Below are 13692 nucleotides of genomic sequence, written 5' to 3'. Positions count from 1 at the left end.
TAAACAATACAAAAACTATAAAATCCACATTAGATTACATGACAACACAGGACCCAGTGCAGTCTGTATATTCTGATTATTAATCAGTCTTGTTGTATCAGCTTCTGGCAGATATTATTTGACTTGTGCCGTTTTGATCATTTCTGATGATCCGTAAGCAGCCCAGACCACACTGAGCATGTGCACAGTCTTGGTCTTGCAAAGATGTATAACAAAGTTACAAGATGGTGACCCCCTGTGGCCAACTTTGAAAGCATAAATCATTTGTTTGATTAGGCTTGTGGTGCAGTAAGTTCATGTTTATGTTTAGTACACAAAATACAGCATTTCTAGCCTTATTCTATTTTAGACTTTACTTTTTACTCTACTTTTAGACCACTAAAGTCTGCCATTTTTCTTGACTGAGTCTGCAGCTTGTTGACCCAAAATTGCTAGATACCAATCAAGCCCTTTCCCCCAGATCTGTATCTGACTGACCTTCAGCCCAAAGGATGCCAGGCAGAAGTCACAGAAGGTAAACGTGTATTAGCATGTATAAAGAAATAAATTTATCTCAAAGTATGCAACTATACTCTATAAGACCAAAAGCATTAAGATGCCCGCCTATCCCCTTCCCTCTGCTGCTATTACAGCCCCATCTCTTCTTGGAAGTTTCCCACAAGATGTTGGACCATTGTTGGGATTTGTTTCCATTCAGCCACATTACATTAGGGTGGTTGGGCACTGATGTTGGGGATCAGGCCTGGTTTACAGTCAGGGTTCCAATTCATCCGACAAGGAGTTCAGTTGGGTTGAGGTAGGGTTGCCACTTGTCTGATTTTGACCCGGACATCCCAGTTTTTTGAAGGGCTGATCTCCATGTCATACACCCCCCCCCCCCGTCGCATCTAGGGTTGCCACCTTTTTGGGAAAACTGTACTGGCCAAGGTGGGTGACGGGTCCAAGAGGGGGAGGAACGTGATGTAAATGGGTGGAACAGTGATATCACAGGGGCGGGATCATGCCATTGAGGGGGAGGGGCCAAGCCAAGGAGTGTGGAATCGGTAAGAATTGAAGCTAAAAAGAGCTGGCGGTGGATCAGAGGCAAGCTGGGAGCAGTTTGACTAGTGATCACAAATTTACCAGCCGTTACATTGCCAGTAACTATGAAATACCGGCCCAGGCCTTGGCTGATATTTTACCAGCTAGGCCGGTGAAATATGGACCAGGTGGCAACCACATCACAACCATGTGCCCCATTATGTCACAACCCCGCCCCTTGCCCGGAGTTAGACAGACCAAACGTGGCAACCATAGGTTGAGTATTCCAAATGCACTCGCACACCCAGGCACTTCAGTGGTATGACTTCCTGGTGCACTGTGATGGAGGAATCGGCAACCTCCTGTCACATTCGGCACCCTATATCCAGAACCCAAGTTAAGCTCCCTGGTCTCGGCTCTCACTTCTGCCTTTAACCGCCGCCTTTCACCTCGGGAGGAGTCCTCGGCTAATCCAATGCCGCCAGGTCTTAATAGAGAGAGGAGCAAAGCTAACGGTTCTGGATGAGCAAAGGGGCACGATCGTCTCACCAGGATACTGGAAGGAAGAACACCACCAGGAACAGGCAGGCCGGGCCAGCACAAGCAGAGAATCGTCAGACAGGCCGGAAACAGGATCGGAGAATGTAGAATCATCAGTGGACAGGCAAAGGATCAGGATTGGAAAGGTCAGAGTAGTTAATCAGGAAGGCAACGGCCAATACACTAAAGATCAATAGGATTCACAATGAATATAACACCCAGGAACAAGCTAATTGAACCCAACAATGGGCAATCATATCAAACCAGACTTTCCCTTTTATACGGTTTGAATTTGGCGCCATTGTGTTCTGACGTCACAAGCCAGCGTCACTGCACCTTTACGCAAACGGAAACGCACGCCGCGCGCCTTAAAGGAAGCGGGCACTGGAGAGAAGCGAGCTGCTCAGTGGGCGTCCACGCCTAAGGAGCGCCGATGGATCCCGCTGCCCAATAGATCACCAGGGTAAGGTTCCCTTACACCTCCTTTCCATTTTGGCAAAAAGGAAATCACTGGCACACAGGATAATGCTGGCAGGGTGAGCCCTTGCTGAAAGTTTTATTGCAGCATGCGACGTTTTGGGGTAAACCCCCTTTGTCAAGCATACAGGAAAGTAATGCACGCAATAAATGAAAGCTTGAGCAATTATCATAACATAACGAGTGGGCGTGACAGCAAGTGCATAGCAAATTAATTACGAAAACACGTGTGAAGGCCAATAGCAAGTGATTAAAATGTCCAAATATAAAATCTACAAGGATCCATTTGCCTCACGAATGAATGAATTATAAATGAGAATTATATATGAGGCAAATGGATCCCAGTGGGTTTTATATTTGGACATTTTACGGACTTTCTATTGGCCTTCGCACGTGTTTTCTTCATTAATTTGCCGTGCACTTGCTGTCACGCCCACTCGTTATGTTCTGCTAATTGCTCAAGCTTTAAATTGTACTGCTAGCAGAAGTGACACGGAGAATAGTCATTTGTTTATAGGCCTTACCACCTCCTGCATTTAAACATGACACAAATTGTATGTCACCTTCTCATTTTCTACTTTCCTTCCCTGTATCTCATTTAGGTGCTTTGAACAGAGAGGCCCCACTCACTGACATCTAATCAACTGCTTGGAGATTTACTATGAGCCAGCACTGATGCGTTTCACTTTGGTCAGGGTTGTCTGCTTTCGAAAAAGTGATAAGGAGTCTGTTGGTTTTTTTTTTAATGTATATCAAGTCATCCATTTCCTATTACAGTAGATTCTATCCTCTCTGACTGTCTAAAAATATCTGCACCCCACCTGTCTTCCACCTTCATCTCTTCTAGCGAGCGTTGACGTCACAATCTGCCAAGCAGAAAGGTAACGGTTGCTGGGTGCATGGATTTGCTGCCAATTTAGAAAAGCAGCATGTATTCATTTATACCTACGTTGTGGGCCTTGGAACTCTAACACACGCAGGCAGTCTGACACCTGCACACACATGTATGAACATTGTCATAAATACTGTACACACAGTGACAGATGTTGACATCAACACACAGGTGCAGACACCCCAACACACTCAGTTTAACACATAAACAAAACAAAGAACACACGCACGCACCAATGCAGGCACACACGTCGCCCACACACAGTTATTTGTGGAATATCAAGTCTCCATGGAGCTTAGAGCTTTTTGCATTGACAGGATCAGTGTTCCAACCTCCAGCAGAGAGAGACTGTCAGTAGTTAAATTATTATTATTTAAAACTAGGCATTCCATAAATACATTGGTTTTGTTAACAAGAGAGTTTAAAGTCATCTCCCTTTTAGCTGGGAAAGATACTTTTTTTTTTTTACTATAAAATCTGAATTTTTACTTGAAATTTTTTTTTTCGAGATTTATCTCCCGAGGATGGAAAAAGTCAGAATCTGAAAATCCTCCATCTCAGATCTGCCGAGGTTGTATAAATCAACGGAAGAGGTCCCTATCCTATTTGGAATTTAATGTGACGTGTGCTGGATTTAGCCAGAAAATCCAACTATTTCAGGCGTTTCAAGGAAAAAAAATCCAAAAAAATCCAGACTTTTCGGGAAAAAGACAGAAAAAAAAAATCAAGCAATTCGGAGAAACAATGATCCGATTCTATTTTTTACTCTATTAGTTATTAAAGTTTGTAGGGTGCAAACTTGATAAAATCGGGTAAAAAATAGAATCCAATTGTGGATTCTAGTTTGATCTGACTTTTTTTTATTTAAATAATTCGGATTTTGATAAATAAGGCCCTGAGTGTACTGTTCCTCTGTTCCTCGTCCAGCAGCTTGGGGCCAGGGAGCAGAGCAGTTTGGCTGGGACCCAGCATTGTATAGAACTCCTGGGAGCAACTAAGGATCAGTAGCTAGGGATTGTGATTGTCTGTGTGCAGCACCTACATAATTCTAGGCATTGTTTAGGCAAGGGTAAGTAAAATAAGCAGCAACACCACGGATTTGTATGCGTTTGGGGGAGGTATTTGTAATCCTGACACATATATTTAGTTTCTCTTATGGTTAAAGGGGTTGTTCACAGTTGAGTCAACTTTAAGTATGATGTAAAGAGTGATATCCTGAGACGATTAGCACATTTTTAATGTTTTAGTTTTTTAACGTTTTGGAATTTCGGCAGTTAGCTGGTTGCTAGGGTTCAGATCACCTTAGAAACAAGGGGATGGTTTCAGTTATAGACCGGTAAATAAATAGGAGAGGACCTAAATAGAAAAAAATGAGTAATAATAAAAATTGTAGCCTCACAGAGCAAGTGGTTTTTTTTTTTGACCCCGATTTGAAGGTTGGAAAGAGTCAGAAGAATAAGGCAGAGTTTAAGACAGAGACATGTTGTGCATACTGCTACTGAAAAATGCCTTACCCTTTAAACAACACAGGGATTGTTTGTCCATATATTGCAATATATTTAAGCTGAACAACTACGTCAAAGTCATCCCATATCTGGCCAGTCCTACACACAATTTTCATCTGATTCATTAAGAATTCTGTTGCTTCATTATACATTTTATATATATATATATATATATATATATATATATATATATATATATATATATATATATATATATATATATATATATATATATATAAAATGAAGACCAACTGAAAAGTTGCTATTCTATAACAATAAAAGTTAAAGGTGAATCACGCCTTTAATTCAATTTAAATTTGATTAAGTAGGGAGGCACCGAATCCGGGATTCGGTTTGGGATTCGGGCTTTTTCAGCACTATTCGTATTCAGCCGAATCCTTCCGCCCAGCCGAACCGAAGCCTAATTTCTATATGCAAATTAGGGGCGGGGAGGAAATCGCAAGACTTTTTTGCCACAAAACAGGGAAGTAAAAAATGTTTTCCCCTTCCCACCCCTAATTTGCATATGCAAATTACCATTTGGTTCGGTATACGGCGGAATCTTTCGTGAAGAATTCGAAGGTTCGTACGAGTCCTAAATAGTGGATTCGGTGCATCCCTATTATTAAGTGCAGAGATCAAATGGTTGTCGTTTCACCATCACATCCAACATCCAAGCTCATAACAAGTGCAAGGATAACATTGTCCCCCCGTTGCCTAAATTCACTTGTCACTTATTCCTAATTGATAAGGTAAATAATACTGTTTAGCAAGTATGGGCCTCCAGTTTTTAATACAAAAGTAATCAGATATGCACTTACTGCATTTATGGAGAAATTCCTGCAGGGGGCAGCAAAAGGCAGGGCATTTGTACCAACTAAGCGAAGAAACTAAACAGCTCATTTTACTAAATGTGGGTGAAACTGGGCTGCACATAAGTCGTAAGGAATGTGTGAATTGCAGCACTTAAACAATTCAGCTTTTATTTGGAAATGAGCTTTAAATTATCCGAATTTTCATTTCTTCAACCGAACCCTCCAGCAAAATATTACGCTCAGTGACGCACATGACTCATAATGGAGTCTGTAAGGCAATGCCTCATTTCAGCTCAGAACTTTTATTTTGGCAGAAGTAAAAAAAAAAAAAAAAGCTTTGTATCAGGGAATTCACCTTAAACAGGTCAGTTCAGGATGTGCCCATAGCCCCTAACCCAAGCTTGAATGACAGAGGGAATAACTCGAGTGAGGCCCAGGGTGATCGAAACGGAGGATGTACACAGCACAGAAGGGGTTAACATAAGGGGTTCACATGGTTAACAAACCTTACACCTCTTGTTGACTAATCCTATAATGATAACTGTGGCATTTTTGCTGTTTCAACCACATTTAAATTAAAAAAAAACAAAACATTTGTCAGAACGAATAACTTAGTAGAAAATACCCCACAAAAAATGCACAATGTAGAGGAGAGTGGGACAAATGTTGCCCCAGATGATGATCATCAGATGATAAGTAAATTCTTTAACCTTTAAATAAATAGTGTAGTGGGAAGTAGCATTAGTTCACCCTTCCTCCATCAAACATACCCATACTCAACTGGCACGCACTAGGGTTACTACTCCTGGCGCCCACTAGGGTTACTACTCCCGGCGCCCACTAGGATTACTACTCCCGGAGCCCACTAGGGTTACTACTCCCGGAGCCCACTAGGGTTACTACTCCCGGCGCCCACTAGGATTACTACTCCCGGAGCCCACTAGGGTTACTACTCCCGGAGCCCACTAGGGTTACTACTCCCGGAGCCCACTAGGGTTACTACTCCCGGCGCCCACTAGGGTTACTACTCCCGGAGCCCACTAGGGTTACTACTCCCGGAGCCCACTAGGGTTACTACTCCCGGCGCCCACTAGGGTTACTACTCCCGGAGCACACTAGGATTACTACTCCCGGCGCCCACTAGGGTTACTACACCCGGCGCCCACTAGGGTTACTACTCCCGGCGCCCACTAGGGTTACTACTCCCGGCGCCCACTAGGGTTACTACTCCCGGCGCCCACTAGGGTTACTACTCCCGGAGCCCACTAGGGTTACTACTCCCGGAGCCCACTAGGGTTACTACTCCTGGTGCCCACTAGGGTTACTACTCCTGGAGCCCACTAGGGTTACTACTCCCGGCACCCAATAGGGTTACTATTCCATCCGGAAAAACATTGGCTAGGGCCAATGACAGTATTAAGAAGGATATTATAAGTCACTGAGTTCCATGTCCATATAAAGGCACAAAGGCTTTAATATTCTCATATTTTACAACAGGGGATGCATTATATAGTGAATAAAGTACCCCCTCTTGTAAAATATAAGGATATTATAAGTTGCCGAGGAGTTTCGGCCGAGTGCTTTTATACAGGTCATGGAACTCCTAGGTAACTTCTAATATCCTCATATTTTGCAACTGGGGGTACTTTATTTATTATAATACACACGTTTCAGTGAGTCATGTGACAGAAATGACATCAGAACTCTTCGTTTATAACTGATTACGTCAGAACTCACCGTTAATAAGGATATAATTTACAGGATATTCATGGTTTTTGTGTAATATATATATATACATATATATACACATATATATATGTATATATATAGTGTTCTTACACTCTGCCCCTTCATTTTACATGGCTGAACTCAAAGTCTTTGATGTTTACTGAAGAAAACCCTGTGAGCACACTGTACTGTATTTGTACCATAGGCATGCTACCACGGCCAATCTGATTTCATTTATTCATTAATTCACTTCATGGAGTGGTTTTTTTGGGTCCTTATGTATAAATACAAATATACAGAGAAGGAATGTTCTGGGCACACAATAAGCTATACCCTCATACTGTACTGTCTAAGGGAATCAATATGGCACCTCCTTCCCATATGTATAAATACAAATATACAGAGAAGGAATGTTCTGGGCACACAATAAGCTATACCCTCATATTGTACTGTCTAAGGGAAACAATATGGCACCTCCTTCCCATATGTATAAATACAAATATACAGAGAAGAAATGTTCTGGGCACACAATAAGCTATACCCTCATACTGTACTGTCTAAGGGAATCAATATGGCACCTCCTTCCCATATGTATAAATACAAATATACAGAGAAGGAATGTTCTGGGCACACAATAAGCTATACCCTCATACTGTACTGTCTAAGGGAATCAATATGGCACCTCCCTCCTCCCATATGTATAAATACAAATATACAGAGAAGGAATGTTCTGGGCACACAATAAGCTATACCCTCATACTGTACTGTCTAAGGGAATCAATATGGCACCTCCCTCCTCCCATATGTATAAATACAAATATACAGAGAAGGAATGTTCTGGGCACACAATAAGCTATACCCTCATACTGTACTGTCTAAGGGAATCAATATGGCACCTCCTTCCCATATGTATAAATACAAATATACAGAGAAGGAATGTTCTGGGCACACAATAAGCTATACCCTCATACTGTACTGTCTAAGGGAATCAATATGGCACCTCCCTCCTCCCATATGTATAAATACAAATATACAGAGAAGGAATGTTCTGGGCACACAATAAGCTATACCCTCATACTGTACTGTCTAAGGGAATCAATATGGCACCTCCTTCCCATATATATAAATACAAATATACAGAGAAGGAATGTTCTGGGCACACAATAAGCTATACCCTCATACTGTATTGCCTAAGGGAAACAATATGGCAGCTTTAGGAGAGCTTTCTTTTTATGCTGGGATTATCAGAAGCATATGAGCAGGGGATGACGGAGTGATTCAAGTTTGGATATTATCAAAGCATTTTTTGTGGAGCTGGATTGTCTCGGCTGCCTATGGCCCAGCACTGAAGCCTAAAAGCTTGGCTATAGCCCCGTGGCCGTAAGCGCTTTATCTCCATGTGAAACACGCCAGGCACCACAGCACTGAGCCTTTAATACTGCATGCCTAACTCCGGATCAGATAAATGTGAATAAGCAGAAATAAGCGTCTGACAAGGAAAACCAGCAGTGAATTCAGTGTTTCCATTTACAAATAAACAGTGTTCTTCATCAGCACGGCAGTCTCTTCCCCGTCACAATACAGGCATATTAACCTTTTCCTTTCCATCAAATTCCATTGTTTGTTTTCAGACTATAAAACCAAATCTGCTCTGTTGAAACCGCCGGCAAAGAATGAAAAAAAACCCCCCCCAAAAAAACCACGTAGTCTACAAATCTTACACCCCAAAATGTTATTGTGATCGGCCACTTCCTGTGAAAGCAGCGCATAGACAGCAGTGTCGTTGTGAGGTACTTGTGTAATCAATTGCCCCGACTGAGTGCGACGGAGATGATGGAATGTCCTTGATAAAAGTAAAATATTGCAGTTCTACTACACAGCTTGTAACCGCATCCATTTTGTGCTGACCTTGTTGTCACACAGGTGATGTTGCAGCTTCCTGTTGCAGGCAGCCATTTTGTATCAACCAGGAAGTATTATAAACGTGTGGTTTTTTTTCCCCACACAAATTCATTGGAAACTCTTCAGACGCTGCTTGTAAACCTCATCCGGGGGTCGGAGAGTGATTGTGTCTATTGCAGTGATTTGGGTGGATAAGGCAAATATGGGCAAGAAGTGTCAAGTGCTTTTAGACTTTCGTGGTTTTTGTTACACAATTTGAGATTTAAACTCTTTTCTATTGTCGGTGCATCTCGCTGGGTCTTAAATCTCATATTCACTCGGTATTCCCACGATATGTTATATTGGTAAACGTCGACGTGGCTCCTTTATAGAGGGGATTATGAGCCTGGAAGAAATAATATAAATATATAAGAAATACAAATATAGGGTGGGACAGCATCAGACTGGGGGGCCCTGGGCCCACCAGACCTGCAGTCTCAGGGCCCCACACCATCCCCGAGGGCCCTCCAGCCGCAGAGCCCACTTTCCCCCCATCCTAACCCTTTCCTGAGCCCCGCGGATGGGTTCAGGGAGGGAGAGAAGGAGCGGCAGTGCAGGGAGCGGGTCTAGGCCGGCGGAACCCAAAAGAGCTGGGGCCCACCGGGTTTTTTACCAGTGTCCCGCCGGCCCAGTCCAACCCTGGGGAGGGGGATCCTATGAGGAATAACAAAACAGTTACAGTCTGATACAGAAGCCCATGAGTACACAATAGAAGGAAAGAAATGTGCTGTTTCTTTTGACAGAGGACTCAGAGCAGCATTACTTTGAGTGTTTACTGGTGTATTTATATAGACCTTTCTGATAAGGCTTACTTAGTTTTAACCATTCCTTCCCCTTTAAACTGAAAAAATAAAGATAATACACAGAACAACTCCAGTTTGAGCAAAACAACATTTCCTGGTAAACAATGCGATACATAAGGATAATGCCCTCTCACCGTGTCCCATTTGGCTTTCGCTCTCTCTTCTTCGAACTTGGCAAATTCGCGTCGGTCATGAATGGTAATAAGCAGCTTCCATATGAGCAAAGCCACCAGCCCGATAAGCAGTATGGCTCCCATTACAGACATGAGGACTACCAGAATATCAGGGCCTTGGGGGCACTCTGAGGGGAGACACAATAAAATCAGGTTAAAAGGACAGAGATATGCTTCATCGTTTATATATGATACAACAAGATGCCTAGATTCTATGACACAGCATGTCCCTGGTCACCGACCCCATCTGAAAACAACAAATGCTCTTTAAGGCTACAAATAAATTGTTATTGCTCAGGTCTGTGCAATATGTTGGCGCTCTAAAAATTCATGTTTATAATAATAATAGCTTCTTTTTATTACTCATATTTCTATTCAGGTCCTCAATCATATTACAGTCACTTATTCAAATCAGTGCATGGTTGCTAGGGTAATTTGGACCCCAGCAATCAGGCTGCTGGAATTGCAAACTGGAGAGCTGCTGAATAAAAGCTAAATAACTCAACAACCACAAATAATAAAAAATTAAAAACAATTGCAAAATGAACAACCCCTTTAACTTAAGAGAGCAAATAATATGGTAGCTCTTATTTATATATACAGGTATGGGACCTTCTAGGGACCTGGGGTTTTCCGGGTTAATTGATCCTTCTCTTAATTTGGATCTTCATACCTTATGTCCAGTAGAAAATCATGTAAACATTAAATAAAGCCAATAGGCTGTTTTTGCCTCCAATAAGGATTAATTATATCTTAGTTGGGATCAAGTACAAGCGAAAATTTGGCTTATTTAGATTAAATGGAGTCTATAGGAGACGGCATATATATATATATATATATATATATATATATATATATATATATAGATAGATAGATAGATAGATAGATAGATAGATAGATAGATAGAGAGAGAGAGAGAGAGAGGGGTATAGATATATGTTTGGGATCCATTATCCAGAAAGCTACTACATTTATATATATATATATATATATATATATATATATATATATATATATATATATATATATATATATATATATATATATATATATATATATATATAAAATTTGGAAACATTTATAGGGAAATAAAATATATGGAAACACAGATATTTAGTATAGTATGTCCCCTTTAACCCATTATATAGGGTAACAGTGGGAGAAGGGAAAAACTTACAGGGCTCTAAAGTTTATTGTTTGTCATAAAACAAAAGGAATAACTTTTATGTTCATTTTATGACCTTTCTGGGCTTCTGTTGGACTTGGACTTCCCAGAAACCCCTACAGTGGATATTGCCGGGAGTCAGTGTGTATATAAATATATATATACAGAGCTGAATAAGCCGGGAGTTGTCCGTTCTCGGGATGGAAGGGGTTACCAATGACTCTTGTGTATTTTGCAGACAGGAAATGAAATCATAGCTCATTAGCAGAGAACAAGAAATTCTTGGTCTATAACTTGTTTTCTTTTCCCACGCAGGGTGGGATACTTTATTATTAGCCTCTTGCTTCATGGCCGCAGCATTTTAACCATGTCACTGCTGGTGCAGACCGGTCAATGAGCGTTGAGTGTTGGGAGTTGAAGTTGAGCAACAACACAAATCAAATCCAATAATGCAGTTGGCTTATTGAGTGCCTCTGGACACTTACCTGCTTCATTAATGACGTACAATACAGATTTGCCACTTGCGTCCTCGTGGTACTGGAATCGGACCACACAATCATTTTCATCCTTGTAGGTACAATTCACCGCATTCTTTCCATTATCCACTGAGCGCAGGGCAAAGGAAAAATAGGGACAAAAAAATCAATCATATACTGTAAGGGGGGTAATGTAATAACAATTTGAATTCAGAAACAATAGCAACCAATCAGAAGCTAGCATTTACAGCTGAAATGTGGTTGCTATGTGTTACTAGACCAGGAGAATATGGATATTAAACTGGCCCTGATTATACACCCCAACTACTCACCCAGCTCAGTGACAGACTCGATCTCATCACGACAAATTTGCTTGCAAGAGGAATCCTCAAACCAGGGGCCCCTCTCGAATTTTTTGCACTCCACACAGCCCCTGTGTAACAGTAAAGGGGGTTATTTATCAAAATCCGAAAATTTTGCAGAATTTTCTGAAATACACAGACCAAATCTGCACAGTTTTTTTTTTCCATTTATTTATCGATACATTTATCCAAAAATATATTGTGCCGGAAAAAACTTGATAAAATCTGAATCGTACACATTTTTCATATTTCTCGCCGAAAACTATGACTTTTTTTGTATTTTGAGCCCGGAAATCATGAAATCTTTGGATTATTGCACGAAACCCAGTGCAGATCAGGCTATATTTGGGACATCTCCCATTGACTTTTACATGAACTAGGCAGGTCAGAGTACTTTTTTATTCTGACTTTTTTTAACACTCTCTGGGTTTAATAAATCCTGAAAAATTTGTGGTTTTCCCCTTTTTGGTTTTTTAAAAGACCAAAAAAAAAAAATCGGTCCTTAATAAATAACCCCCTATTTTGGATTCAGCCGAATCCTTCGTGAAAGATTCGGCCAAACACCGAACCAAATCCTAAATTCGCATATGCAAGTTAGGGATGGGAAGGTTAAAACATTTTTTACTTCCTTGTTTTGCGACAAAAAGTCACATGAATTTCCTCCCTGCCCCTAATTTGCATATGCAAATTAGGATTTGATTCAGCTGGGCAGAAGGATTTGGCCGAATCCGGATTCTGCTGAAAAAGGCTGAATCCCGAACCGAATCCTGGATTCGATGCATCCCTACTCCTAAGTTATACCTGTAATGATTAGGGGACATGGAGAGGGGTAAATGGACTAAAAACAGTTATTATATAGACTAATACACATAGTTATTGGGAAGAGTTATTAACTAGGGAGATGTTATTTAGGGGTCGTCCAATGAAGAGGAATATATAACAGAATATTAGGATTTATAGGAAGGCTGGAGGCGTTACATGGAGTAATAGGAGGAGTTATAGGATGGGTTACATGGAGCAACAATAAATTTGTAGCCTTACAGAGCATTTGTTTTTTAGATGGGGTCAGCGACCCCCATCTGAAAGCTGTAAAGAGTCTGAAGAAGTAGCCAATTAAAATTATATTAAAGCTAATTAAAAATCTATTAAAAAAAAATGAAGGCAAATTGCTTAGAATTAGCCATTCTATAATTTAGCGTGAAAGGTGAACCGCCCCATTAATAAAACACTCACTTCTTAAAGGTACAGGCATCAGGGCAGGTGGGGCATTTTTCACAGGTATCTCCATAGGAGCCCGGCTGGGTACATTCACACTTCCCGCACACACACTGGCCTCTCCCACTGCACAAGAGGCCACTGCTGGACATGCAGGTATCCGTACGAGTGGTGCAGTTGCAATAATCCCCCGTCCAATCAGACTCGCAGATGCAGTCACCGCAGTTACACTGGCCATGCCCTAGAGAAAGAATGAGACTGATTAATTTACTACTACTACTACTACTACTACTACTACTACTACTACTACTACTACTACTACTACTACTACTACTACTACTAAAAAGGGAGCAGCACTGCTTTAGTAGCATCAAACAGGATAAACATCCACATGCCGGTCCAAGTTACACAAACCTATGCGTCTACTCCCTTTTTGTACAAGTCTTTAGAACTTCAGAATATTTAATCAAATTAAATCACAAATGTGTGTTTTTTTTATTTTAACATTCCCCCACAAACACAATAAGATTTTTAGTCGAATTCCTCCTTCATTCAGCAATTGCCTCATTCAGAAGAAGCC

General features: G+C 41.1%; 1 protein-coding gene across 2 annotated transcripts in view; it reads right to left on the bottom strand.

Annotated features, from left to right (window-relative positions):
* Nucleotides 1–7195: 7195 nt before the first annotated feature.
* The window catches only part of itgb3.L (integrin subunit beta 3 L homeolog), a 43404-nt gene continuing 36907 nt past the window's right edge, over nt 7196–13692 (bottom strand). The window contains exons 11-15 of one of the 2 annotated variants that reach the window (XM_041576185.1): nt 13131–13353; nt 11868–11968; nt 11545–11664; nt 9856–10022; nt 7196–9264 (exon numbers count right to left, since the gene is read on the bottom strand). In XM_041576185.1, the coding sequence (XP_041432119.1) occupies nt 9193–9264; nt 9856–10022; nt 11545–11664; nt 11868–11968; nt 13131–13353 (683 nt within the window). In that variant the 3' untranslated portion in view covers nt 7196–9192. The remainder of the gene's footprint in view (nt 9265–9855; nt 10023–11544; nt 11665–11867; nt 11969–13130; nt 13354–13692) is intronic. The other variant, XM_041576186.1, reaches the window with a different exon arrangement.

Source organism: Xenopus laevis, chromosome 9_10L (assembly GCF_017654675.1).
Source record: "Xenopus laevis strain J_2021 chromosome 9_10L, Xenopus_laevis_v10.1, whole genome shotgun sequence".
NCBI classification, from domain to species: Eukaryota; Metazoa; Chordata; class Amphibia; order Anura; family Pipidae; genus Xenopus; species Xenopus laevis.
Note: the sequence above shows the minus strand (reverse complement) of the source record. Positions and strands in the feature narration are given on the sequence as shown.